The following is a 13,226-nucleotide window of genomic DNA, read 5'->3' as shown; positions in this document are numbered from 1 at the left end:
TGAATATGGGCGTGATAATTACGTCATCGTGAGGCATAACATTCTGACAGCCAATGAAATTAATCCCTCAAAGTTTTCCCTTAAAGTTAAGATAAATATCTGGAAGCCGGTACAAACCAGGTACAAACCCCGGAACGGACAAAGGTAAAGAGGTGGTTTTGAAACAAGAAATGTTAATCTCACTTTGATGGTCTTCTTCTCTAATGATTATCATTATATCTAAGTTACAGACAGAGAGGTGTGTGCTAATGTTTTCTACACTTTATATTGGTAATAAATTCAGGAGCTTAGAAGAATTAACTCAAATGCAGTGTGGAAAAAAAATACTAAAGCATTATGTCAAGTCCTTGACATATTTATTATGGCTATTAACCAATTATATTACATACCTTTCATACTAAGTGTATACAACATATTTAAAATGCAGCTACTTTTTCCAATACATTCAATGATCACAAAAAATTATTCACTTATTAAAATTACACAAGGACAGGGTTACCTTAATCATTTATTATTAACAATTTTCACAGAATCACAACTTAATATTCAAGTAACATAGTATAAATATAAAACAGATTTTTATTTTATTTACAATATTTAAAAATGTACATTTTCCTGGCTCACATTTGAGGAAATAAAACTGCAACAGTATTATTGTTGTATTATTGCATTCACGTTGAACTGGGAAGACGTGAGTGGAATTAATTTGATTTTTTTTTTTCAGTTTACAGAAACTAGCGCATTGCCCGTAGGAAGCAGGTCTGCTGTGTGTGTCCCGCTCGTCACTCATTTATTTTTACTATGATAGACTATTTTCTGTATAATAACACTTTCTCCAGGTCAGGAACAGATGTGAGGAGCTAAATAAATTGATTCATCATTCATTCGTTGTGCCCTCTTCTATAACTTGAAAAATACATTGAATATTGCTTTTATAATGCATACATAGACATGCACACAGCCTTGAATGAAAACAATGAGACTTTAATCAAACAGTTTGAAGTCATAAGGTCTTTGCGCAGGTCACTGTAACAATAACTCTGTATCCTTCTTCATCCAAATGATGACTGCAAGACAAAAGCAGAAGGAGAGAAAATGGGTTATAACGTTTATAATGATTTACACACAGCCCTTGCTAGCTGTTGTCAAATGGATAAGCTACTTATCTTTTTAGAGATGGACTTCATTTGCAGCTTCACAGGCAAAGCTATGGCAAAATAGAAATAGAAATAGAAAGAGCAGAGCAGAGACATGTTAGTCCAATAATACAATACCAATATTTTTTGTATTTGATTATGAGCACCTTATGTCACATTTAACCTTGAATGAGTTACGTATCTTAGATTGTAGAGGTTGGAATTCATATGCAGCATGCAGATGAGTTGTGGTCCATTGTCAGCCTTTTTTCCTTCTATAAAACAGAAAGGGGACAGAGGGAGGAAGAGAGAGGGAGGAGATAAGTTACACAATGAGTAGAGATGAGATGACAGAACTTGGTGTAGTGAGTAGTGATATCATTTGACCCTACTGTCTATACCTTTAAAGTAGAGATGAGAGAACTTGGCTCACTTTGTTCCTTTGAACTGTGTTTGCACCCAAATCCTACCCCCCCCCCCTCCCTCCCTCAGCATCGTGAGACCCAAAAAGTAAAGGTGTGAATTGACTTAACTTTGACATCACAGCCACTTTTTCTTTTGTTGAGATTTTCATGTCTCAATTTCAGTGTATTTTCAACAAAAAAACAAAATTTAATTACCTCTCAGCATTTCCTACATTATTATAAACGTGATTGGTGTAAAATAAAGCATGCATGACTGGTAGGCTATATAAGACTTGTAGGCCTACACAACAACATGACACAGTATGAAAATCCCTCAGAGTGGTTTGCAATGTAAAATAACGATATCAGCGTTTAACATATGTATGACAGCTCAGTTAAACTGTCTGTCTATTGTGTGTTTTTTTAATTTTTAATCTCAAAGACAGAATGCATGATAGCGGGGAAAGTGAACGGTCCAAGCGAGCCGTTATGAAGTTACTTTCGCTGGTAACTTTATAATGGCGACTGAACGCACAACTTTATGTCGACTGGAAGCCGTCGACATAACGTTGTAGTAAGTGTAAACAGAACGAAAGTACACGATACAAATGAAGCACGTCCAATCGTAGCTGGTTTCATTCACCGTCTAGTAGTCTGTTATCCACCGTCATTTTGACTGTTTGTGTAAAAAAGCACCCAGCGTATATTTAACTTTAATCGCACAACGGGAACGTTTATTGACGGTGGTAAACGCCAGTCTATGGCAGTAAAGTCGCCGTAATAGCTGTTTCATTCACCGTCTAGTTCTGCTGTCTTCCTTCATTTTGACTGTCTGAGTGAGTGAGTGAGTGAGTGAGTGAGTGAGTGAGTGAGTGTGTAAAAAAGCACCCAGCGTATATTTATCTTTAACCGCAAAACGGCGAGACTTATTAACGGTAGTAAACGCCATACTCCCATATGGTAACTCACGACAATCATGAGAACTGTAAAAATGTAATTCCACGAACATTTGACGGCTCAATGTGTCAGTATAGTCGCCGTAATTCATCATACATTGCAATGGGCAACTTTAATAGGCTACTGTTAACGTAAACGGGAAAACTTCAGACGGCGCTGAGATAAAATATCACTACAGGTCCGTTCACCGTGCATTGTTTAATTCAACATATCATAACTTTATAATGTAAATCACTTAGCCTACTTCTGAACTGTGAGTCTCTTCAAAACTGCGCGAGCTGCAGACAATTCAAACTCCAGGCGAATACTGACCTACAGACCGAGAAGCCCATCAGAAGCCGGAGGCTGACAGCCCCTCCCGCCCAAACGACTCAAAAGCAAAGCGCCATCTCGCGGCCAAAAATATATTACATCCGTAGTGCGATTAGACACTACCATAGAGAATGCATTGTAAAAAGTTAAGGGAGATGTAAGGGGAAAACAGCGCCCCCAAATCCCAGTAGTGGCCGAAAATATATTACATCCATAGTGATTTAGCACTACCATAGGAAATGAATGGGAAACGGTTTAGGGAGTTGACACCTTTTCAGAAATTGGGTGCTTATTAATAAATCATTATATATTCTTATTTATATCTATTCTTCCGTTTTTCTGTTTCAATAAATACGGCATGCATACCTTGTACATCTCATCGCCGAAATAGCTCAGTTGGGAGAGCGTTAGACTGAAGATCTAAAGGTCCCTGGTTCGATCCCGGGTTTCGGCAAGTTGTTTTTTCCTGTAAGTCTGAATATCACTTCCATCATACTTTATTATCTGTACAGAAGACATGGCAGAAGACTACTGAAGGGAAAATTAAATTTGAGCGGAAGTAGGTAGGCGGGCGGAGCCAGGCTACATCCAACTCTACAGCCAATGAAATGTCCAAGTCCATATTTCACGGGCCAATGAATTGCCGAGTTAATTATTTTAGAGGCCAATCTAATGGCAATGTCCATCTTTCCCCGCCACCATTAATCACAGAGCCAAGTCCATATTTGTGGCCAAACCTAACTCAGCATTAAATCATAAGCTATCTATCCATCAGACACATTAACTGTCAACGACAGAGGTGCAAAATAAAACAAAGCTCGACCAAGACTGATGGAAAGACTAAAAGGTACAATTACAATCAGACATGAATAAATAATATATATAGCCTATATAGCCATAACTAACACTTTCACAATATAACCAAGAGCCTATACACTTTCAATCAGCATTAGGCTACTATTAATACTATGTTGACGAAGGTTTCCACACCGCCGTTTTGGGCGTTCTGCGATAGGCAATGGCTCGTGCAAATTAGCATGACTAAGTGGCTATATTTAGCTTAATTGTTGGCAGGTTACTCGACAATAAACAACAAAACTGGACCGCAAAATCATACTCCGAGCACTTGTACAGTGTATCTAACATAGCATAAAGTATATACAATTATTATCATGAACTCATACCTGAATGTGGGGGTAATTTTGAGTGAAAGATGAATAATGAGCGGACCATGGACCTATAAAGAAAGGAGCGGACACAACTTTCCTCAGAGGAAACAAAGTACGGCATTAACCTACTCAAAATTAACACGCTCCCCCCTGTTGGATCTTTCTGGTAATTACAAGTGCATCAAAATAAACATAGGCTAACTGCTGTAATAAACCTTTATATTAGCCTACCTATAACTGCTGTCACTGAAATAATAAAATAATATTGGAATGCATGGCAATGCATATATTCAAAATCCGATTCAATTTAACCTGTCACAACAGGTTGCAAAGTCAAAGTTGCCAGTGTTGTTGCCATAAAGTGATCACCTATGATCTTCAGCTTTATAATAGGTGATCGTCGTACTAAGATAGCTTTGACTTTTTAGATAGGCATACGTTGGTTACAGTTCCAACAGTAACATGTATCAGCGGGAAGTATGGCTACACACAGCTTCTGCAGGCCTATGTCATTATAATTTAGAAAATATACATTAAGAATACTTTGAATTGGACTACTGGCAGGATTTAGAGATTTTGCAATTAATATGGCTGTACTTGGGTCTAAAGGCCTACTATATATTTTTTTATCTACCTTTTAATGTTTGATTTATTTTATATTAGAGATGCCATCCAAATCCCACAAAGCAATAGATGACTCCACCTGGCTAAAGTGCCTACAGAACTTTGCAGACACAGGTGACCTGCCATTGATGGCAAAATACCTGCTCCACGGCAGAAGAAATGCCACCATCATTATGAAAAGGTAAATTATAAGAGCAAATGTGTGTTCTAAGGAATTAAATACTTACAAATGTATAACTAGCAGGACACATAGTAATATAGCTAGCCTATACTTATACTGGTTACAGATAGAGAAGTGTCCTTTTCAGCAGAGAGGACAGGCTACCCTTTTGGGGGGGACCACAGAGCTGCTCCTGTGGATTTCACAAGGTACGTTTTCTTAATGTATCTTTTGATTTTGCAGTGTTATTGTTAGTAACACTGCTAAATCAAAAGATTAATTAAGAATGTATGTATTACTCCTTTTAAGGCATTTATGATATAGCCATAGCAAAGAGTTTATACAGCGTAGCGAGCGATAGGGGATAAATGAGCCTGTAACCTATAACATCATTACAAACAACATGTGATCTCTTGATTGTGTTGCATGTGAAAGGCCATGGAAACATTAATCTAAACAAAAACATAAATAACCAAATGCATTTGTTTTAGGCCTACTTATGAGAACCATGTTTTATTGATTTAACATCACAAAGTGTAATCATTTTTAAAATCATTATTACTGTTTTTTGTTGATAATATACAAGATGAAACAAACACATGCACACATTTTACATATCAATTTAAACAACGACAAGGGAAACAAAACATATGGGTTGTAATTGTAAAAACAAATAACAATAAAACAAATATGATTAATTTCTTTCTGCAAGTAGGACTATTCAATTGAATTCTCATCAGCGTAAAGGTGAACTTTGACTTGTTGGTTCATCAGTTAGCAGTCTTGTTCACACGCTTCATGACTAATGGGGTGGGGGCGCCTAGGCAGATGCCAATGTCTCTCTCAAGAATTTTACCCAAGCTCCACCCCACATTCCTCACTACCAAACTGAAACATCCAAAGTAGACCCCTTTGATGGAAATGATAAGGATATAGTTGAAATGCAGTGTGGGTATAAGTTCTCTCCAGTGGAATTTTTGTCAGTCCATTTCCTGTATACACATAACCCTGCTGCTTTTCTGGACTAATCTGATGCCCTAGGAACCATGGGTTATGAAACCAGCATGGCTCTGGAGCCCCTTTTACACAGCCAGTGAAAGCCGGGAATATGCCGGAATTTCGGCCCTGCGCCCTGCTGTATAAATGCGACCGTTGCGGAACGAGGGAAGAAAGGTGCAAGAGATTGTTCCGGGAATTTTACTACCTCGGGGGGTAGTAAGATTCCCGACACAATCAGTTCCGCCTCTCTGTTTAAATGCGGCCAGCTTGTTGTTGCGGAACAGGGGGGCGTTTGACGTTCCATAGCCTACGTTTTAAACATGCGACCATGTTAGCAGTTGAAGGACGTGTGTTTAACATTAACCACGGCGGCCTGATGTCCCGTAAAAATCACCAAATAAAAGGAACGGCGTATAATCTAGCTGGTCATAAAGTCCGCTGCTCAATCCAAACCCCCACGCTTCATTTTGCAGAGTGTATGAGTCTATTTCTGCCCAGGGGAAGTTGTATAATGGGAAAGCTAGGCTAAGCTAGGCTGCGACCCTATCGCCACCGCTATTATTATCCTAAGTCTGAGCATATATCCACACTTTATTTCTGTCTACAGTAACGTGACTTCACACACTGTGTGTATGTGTATGTGTGTGTCTGATGGGCAGATCGCTGCCCTTACAAAGAGACTCGCTCACAGCCAACCTGTCACACAAACACACACACACACACAGACACAGACACAGAGGTGAAGCAGTGAGCAGCGGAGTGATTTTTGTCAGTTTGCGGTTAACAGTCCCAGAGATGTTGGACTCAGCGCGTCGCGAGATCAACCGGCACATCGTGGGGACAGTAAAATACGGCCCTCTTACTGCAAGCTCCAGCACTTCTGCTCTCAATTCACCGGCCAGTGTTGTTGTACTTGTAAAGCAGCTGACCGGCGCGGCGCTAAATGTTTACGTCACACCTGACGCTGTTTACAAGCACCTCTTTCATTCCGGAACGCTGTGTAAAAGGGGCTACTGATGCGCCAGCAGGCCGGCGTTGCTTGGTTCTGTGTAAATAACACAGAAGCAAGCAAAGCCGGCATATTGGAGTGATGTTGTTCCGTCAATATGCCGCAATCTCTGTGTAAAAGGGATGCAGAAAGGATGGGAAAACAATGATTCTGAAGCAGCTGATTATATTAGCAAAGAACAGAAACATTATTTAATTGTAAATGTTTCATGTTGATTGCATGTCTACACACACACACACACACACACACACACACACACACACACACACACACACACACACACACACACACACACACACACACACACACACACACACAATAAGCCCTCAGCCCACACAGAACCCAGCCCTGCTGATTAGCCATTGATCAGAGCCTTCATCTGTGAGATCATCCAGATAATCAGTCTGTCTGCAGCAGGGTGATCCTTTTTAGCCGTAGACAACATATTAAAAGTCTTTTGCACGACCTAAAAAGAAAGAGGCCAGTAGGCAAAAACAGACGTCATGTTGCGCAGCTACGTCACTGCTGGAGGTATCTGTAGTAGCAACGATAGTTTGTGTGAGAGATATATCACTCTGCTCGATAATAAGGCGACATCTCAAATCAACGAAAAGGGCGTTGTCCTCTGACAAAAAAATTATTTCCACTTTTATGAATATTGACTTAAGAGTGATAATGAATAGGATGAATGCCATTAAGGGTGAAGTTGTGGTTATTTGTTATGACTTCTAGCAAATAGGTGGATTTGTTGTTACAATCCACGTTTCAAATGAGCTAACGTTTTGACAAATTGTGTTGTGAATGATTGTAGACTACAAATAAGGCAATGACGATGTGACTTTTTAAAAAATCCTTAATTTTGAATGTGCACTAGTATAGGGCTATATACAGTAGCCTAGCCTTCATGAACCTCTGAGGTCTCCCACGATTTTTGTGATTTTATTTTTACCTGATGCTAATAGGCTAATTATGCCAAATGCGCAAAATGTTTAACATCCAACATTTGTCACCCAATTTTAATTTCATTAAATAAACCTACAGATGACAATACATTTCATTTATGAAAGTTTAAAGGAAACAAAATTTCTGGTACCTGGATATCGTGGCGGAGTGGGACCTCTGCAATCCGCCTTCCCTCTGCTGAGCAGAGCGACTACTCGGTCCCCGCCCTGATATCTTTAAATACCCTCCACCAACAACGGTCTCCGTTACGTGGGAATACAACAGGGACACGCTGACATTACTCAATATAGATATCTTTTTTTTTTACAGGATACTTTCACAGTTTAGTTTGTGTTTGACTTGTAACATGGAACTGAACCGGCGGTTGCTGCTGGCCCACTGTACGGCTCACGCCCTGTCCATCGCGGCGGGCTTGCTGGTGGTCGTCCCCATGGCTCTCAACGGATCTGCCTTCAAAGGCCGTTGTGCACTCTTCTCTACCGGCTACTGGAGGACGGAGAGCCGGGGCGAGTTGACGACGCAGCCCGGGGACGTCTCTCACCTGGTGGTGCAACAGTGGGGCCCACCAGCCGCCTGCCAGTTCGCCACATTTGTTGGTATTTTCACGGTGCTGTATGGTGCCGCGCAGGGCTGGAGGTGTCTCTTTTATCTGCACGGACGACACGACGAGTGAGTCCAATGTTTACTGACCCAGTTCTGCATGGCTCAGCGAGTTATCTGTGTCAGGATTATTAATGATGAGACTAGTGTTAAATTACAGGGATGGATCCAAGTAGGCTACTGCAACAACTATGAGGTACTTTAAACTAGTAATAAGCCTACGTATAGGTTAGATACATATTATTATTTTTTACTAATCTACATTTATTTTAAAGCTTTAGTTACTTTGCATATTTTGATTATAAATCAACTTGTACATTATGATGAATAATTTTTGGTAAAGTACAAATGACAAATGATTAGTACAAATGATCCCCACCGGCTGCAACACTAAAGTGATGCAGGCAATGCAACAAACATTATAATCCATTAATATAATATAGCCTAATACATATTGTTTTGACATGTGCAATTTTGTAAAATGAGCACTTTTACTTGTGCTACTTTAAATGTTGATGCTAATACGTATGTGCTTTAGTTAAAAAAAAAGTAATGCAGGTCTAGTATTAACACTGCATTATTGCTATTTTTTAAATTTAAGATCTTAGTAGGCCTACTTCTTCCTCCTCTGGTAATTTAGTCGTATATAGTAGCCCACCAGTTGATGCAATAGTAGTAGTAGTAGTATATAAGCAATAGTATAGTGTACTATTTTATTTATATATTAGACATGGGAAATAACTTTACATAATGTAATGGAAGCAATGAAAATAGCTATGTACACAGTATGTAACAATAACATATATTTTGCTCCCAATGAATTTGCATATATATGCAAAATAAATTACATCATAAATATGTCTATGGATGCCTAAGTGGTCTATTACAGCATGCAGAGAGGCAAACAGCCTCCTGAATTTATAAATTAGATGTGTCTACCCACACACCCAACATAGAATGCTGTTATCTAATGAGCCACATGTCTGATAATGTCTGTAATGTGTGTTTCCGCTCAGCACCCTGTTTTCGTCCTTCCTGACGGTGCTGCTGAGTTTGTGTGTGCTCTTCCTGTCCGGAGGGGCCAGTGTTATCTTGTCACTGGGACTCGTCTCCTGGTGCGACACCGTGACTGATGACAACACAAGGCCGTACAGGTACGTTGGTCTGATGATAAATTTCTCAGAGTGTGATGGTGAAACATCATACGTCCCTCACAAACGGGGCCCCTAGAAGGGTCTCTTGTCCTTCACTACCAACACATTTCAAGAAAATATGTTAAGAAACAGTTTTGTGAAATAACAATACAAGAGTGTCTGTCCTGGGGCATATCCAGCAAATTAAATACCTGACTTTATCTTGGATAATGAAATACAACCAGATATTAAAGGTAGAGGTAAATTATATAAATAGTATGGTAAATATATCAACCTTATCAATAAATCTTCAAGACTTTTCATCCTAATCTGATGTACTGATAAAATGTTGCAGCAAACAGATGGAAAAGTGTTTTTTTCTTTGAGTTTGGTTTCTCATCGTGTTCCTGTGTGTTTGTTTTTCAGCTGTGTAGAGTCCCAGTCTGTTCCACTTTACCTGGACGTGGACACCTCCTCTTTCTACTCAGAGCTCAGTCTGGCACAGGTAGGAAAGGTTTTCTTTCATAATGTAGCTCTAAAATGCACGAGACAATATACACTCACCGACCACTTTATTGGGCACACCTGTTCAATGGCTTATAAAAACAAAAAGCTAATCAGCCAATCACATGGCAGCAATTTAATGCATTTAGGCATTTAGACGTGGTCAAGACAATGTACTGAAGTCAAACCGAGCATCAGAATGGGGAAGAAAGGGGGTTTAGGTGACTTTGAACATGGCATGGTTGATGGCGCACGGCAGGATGGATCTATACTTTCATGTTGTTTATGCCAAATTCTGAACCTGACATCTGAATGTCGCAACTGAAATCGAGACTCATCAGACCAGGCATGATTTTTCAATCTTCTGTTGTACAAAATTGGTGATCCTGTGAGAATTGTAGAACATTGAGAACAATGTTGGCCGTGTTTTGCTTTCAGAGATGATATTCTGCATACCCTGGTTGTAACAAGTGGTTATTTGAGTTACTGTTGCCTTTCTATCATCTCGAACCAGTATGCCCATCCTCCTCTGACCTCTGACATCAACAAGGCATTTTATGTCCACACAAGTGCCGCTCACTGAGTATTTTTTCTTTTTCGGACCATTCTCTGTAAACCCTAGAGATGGTTGTGAGTGGAAATCCCAGTAGATCAGCAGTTTCTGAAATACTCAGACCAGCCCTTCTGGCCCCCTCAACATTGCCATGTTCAAAGTCACTTAAAACCCATTTCTTCCCCATTCTGTTGCTCGGTTTTAACTTCAATAAGTTGTCCCTTTCAGGTATGCACGCCTAAATGCATTGAGTTTCTATCATGTATTTGGCTGATAATTTATATGTGTTAACAACACATATTTGACTGTGGCTCAGTTGGTAGAGCGGGTCGGCCGATGATCAAAGGGTTGGAGGTTCGATCCCCGCCCTGCCACCTGTGTCACAGTTGTTGTGTCCTTGGGCAAGACGCTTCACCCACCTTGCCTCGTGTGAATGTCGATAGTTAGCCTGCTATCGGTGTATGAATGTGTGTGTGAATGGTAACGTGTGTGTGAAACAGGTCTCCCTTGCAAAAGAGTCTTCGGTCTCAATGGGATATACCTGTATAAATAAAGGTTAAAAAAAAAAATAAAAAATTAACCGCTGTACCTAATAAAGTGGCAGGTGAGTGTATAAGATTGAGCACAGTATCGATTAAAACAAATTTGTCTAATTGTTTCTTGTTGTTCCTCTTCTTTTTTTTCCATTTGTCTTCAAGACAAATAATTACATCAACAGTAATTTTGTTATCAACACATTTGCCTTAGACAGCTACCGTGTCTTTGTTAGCGCTGGTCACTACAAGCTAATTTAACATTTAAATTAGAAAGGGCATTCAAGTCATTCAGTTGGAGTGGTTGCCAGGAAAATTCAACTTGAATATATGCAGATAAAAGTGTTATTATTTCTCTTTACAGCTGTGTGAATTTGAGCCGCACTGAGTTTTCTGACAATTTTTCAGTTTATTTTATTCCATAGAGATTAGCAGCCTTTACTCTTTATTATTTAGATGTTTTGATTGTATCATAGCTTTATTAATCGCCCCTCTGCGTCCTCAGGCATCTCTGTGGTTTGTGACGGCTCTGTGGCTGACTCAGTCCATCCTGGCTTTCCTGCGGCTCTACCACTCTCACAGCCAGCACATGAGCAGGCCCTGTCGTCCCCGAGAGAAGGACCTGCTCCTGGGCTACAGTCCATCCGACTGTGGCTCCCCTTCACCTCCAAATCCACCAGCAACACCCACCCTTTTAGTCTGACTGAGGATGAATAAAACCTAAATTTAGTTTTAAACCAATCCACAGTTCTTACTGCTGCATGTAGAATATGGACGTGTAAGGATAGTTTAGTAAAAAAAATGTTCAGGATTTAAACGCCAAAGAGGTTTCATTGTAATTTAGAAACATTGTCTCCATCATTTAGTATGTCTACCAGTGAGCACTGACAACTACATTTTTACAATTTGATTTAAAGAAAATCTGAGACGGGTCACAACTGAAGGAAAACGTTTTAATGTTTTCAGTTCATAGTAAAAATATGTCAAGGCCCACATCAACTTAGCCACACCTATGTAATAATTACATTTTAGTCACAGAAATAAGCATCTCTAAGCAACATTCTTCTAACTATTTGGATGAAGAAATATTCAGTCCGTAGCAAAAAGATAATGGGTTTTTAACCCCAAGTTATAAGTCTATTTCCTATCAAGTTAGCCTGAAATAATGCTGCATTTACATCATATAATTTAAAACACAATTTTGTGTAATAATATGGTTTACATATTGTGTTTTTGCCGAATATCCCCCACATGCGCTGCAACACAGCATTGAACGTTTATTTTTCAGAAAAACTGAGGCTTAGTTCTATGACTACAGTTTGACTCACAAGAGGCACCAAATGGGACTAATCTCAACTTAAAAGGGAATTTAGAGAAGAAAAAGGGAACACTTATCGGAAAGGTAAAACAGATGTGCTCGGTGATCTAATAGCCACAGTGTTATTTAGGAGCTATTGTTTATAGTTATTTAACCACAAGCAACCAAGAAGTGTTTTTCCTACAGTCTATATAGAATATACAGTATTTAATATGCATGGTTGTTTACATTTCAACTGGAGTCGACATTTTGCACAGTCGTGTCTCCATCATGGAGACAAAATTCCTGTTGACCATTCTGAGGGTTATATTCAGATGTAGCACTGAGAAGCTTTTATTGTGAAGCCTGTGGTGAGTGTGTGACTGAGCCACTGTGCATGTGAAACGGTCTCACAGTGTGAGCATGACCTCAATGTTCTGTTGTGTAACAGAGAATTCACTGCTGACCCTCTTCTCTCCTCTTGTGACGATTGTTGTAATGATTCTGTTTGTGTTGACGTGGCCGCTCTCGGGCGTCGATGAAGCACTCAAATCTCCCAAAATGATTCTTGTAGAAGTATGAAGTAATCCTACAAGGATCTCTGACAGTTTTTCTATTGAGAGATATAAATGCGGAGCCCAAAAGGTTTAGTGAAGAGGAAAGAAGTTACTTACTTCGATAAGTCAAAGCTGTTTGTAAACTTCTTTCCTGTCATCGTTGAGCCGAGTGGTTGTATTGAAACACAGACAGCGGAGCATGAAATCTGAAGTAAAGAGAGACGAGGCAGTAAAGTCATTTGAAATGAATTGTAAAATATGAAATGTATTTTGTATTATAAATGACAATGGTCTTGCTTTTTACCTTTTAAACTGT

The 13,226-nt window shown here is 39.5% G+C and overlaps 1 protein-coding gene across 1 annotated transcript; it reads left to right on the top strand.

Annotated features, from left to right (window-relative positions):
* Positions 1 to 7,974: 7,974 nt before the first annotated feature.
* Positions 7,975 to 13,135, top strand: LOC307256273 (transmembrane protein 179). The gene is made up of 4 exons (XM_080035183.1): positions 7,975 to 8,402; positions 9,350 to 9,487; positions 9,893 to 9,971; positions 11,562 to 13,135. The coding sequence occupies exons 1-4, from the start codon at positions 8,080 to 8,082 to the stop codon at positions 11,757 to 11,759; spliced, it is 738 nt and encodes a 245-aa protein (XP_079891309.1). The 5' UTR covers positions 7,975 to 8,079; the 3' UTR covers positions 11,760 to 13,135.
* The last annotated feature ends 91 nt before the right edge of the window (positions 13,136 to 13,226 follow it).

This window comes from Ammodytes marinus, assembly GCF_949987685.1.
Source record: "Ammodytes marinus genome assembly, chromosome: 10".
Taxonomy (NCBI): Eukaryota; Metazoa; Chordata; class Actinopteri; order Uranoscopiformes; family Ammodytidae; genus Ammodytes; species Ammodytes marinus.
This window is presented reverse-complemented; position numbering and strand designations above follow the sequence as displayed.

Excerpts from the sequence above, each read along its gene's own strand:
- LOC307256273 (XM_080035183.1), top strand. The coding sequence starts at position 8,080 with ATGGAACTGAACCGGCGGTTGCTGCTGGCCCACTGTACGGCTCACGCC. Across the intron at positions 9,488-9,892 it reads GACAACACAAGGCCGTACAG|CTGTGTAGAGTCCCAGTCTG; the intron begins GTACGTTGGTCT and ends TTTGTTTTTCAG. Across the intron at positions 9,972-11,561 it reads CAGAGCTCAGTCTGGCACAG|GCATCTCTGTGGTTTGTGAC; the intron begins GTAGGAAAGGTT and ends CTGCGTCCTCAG.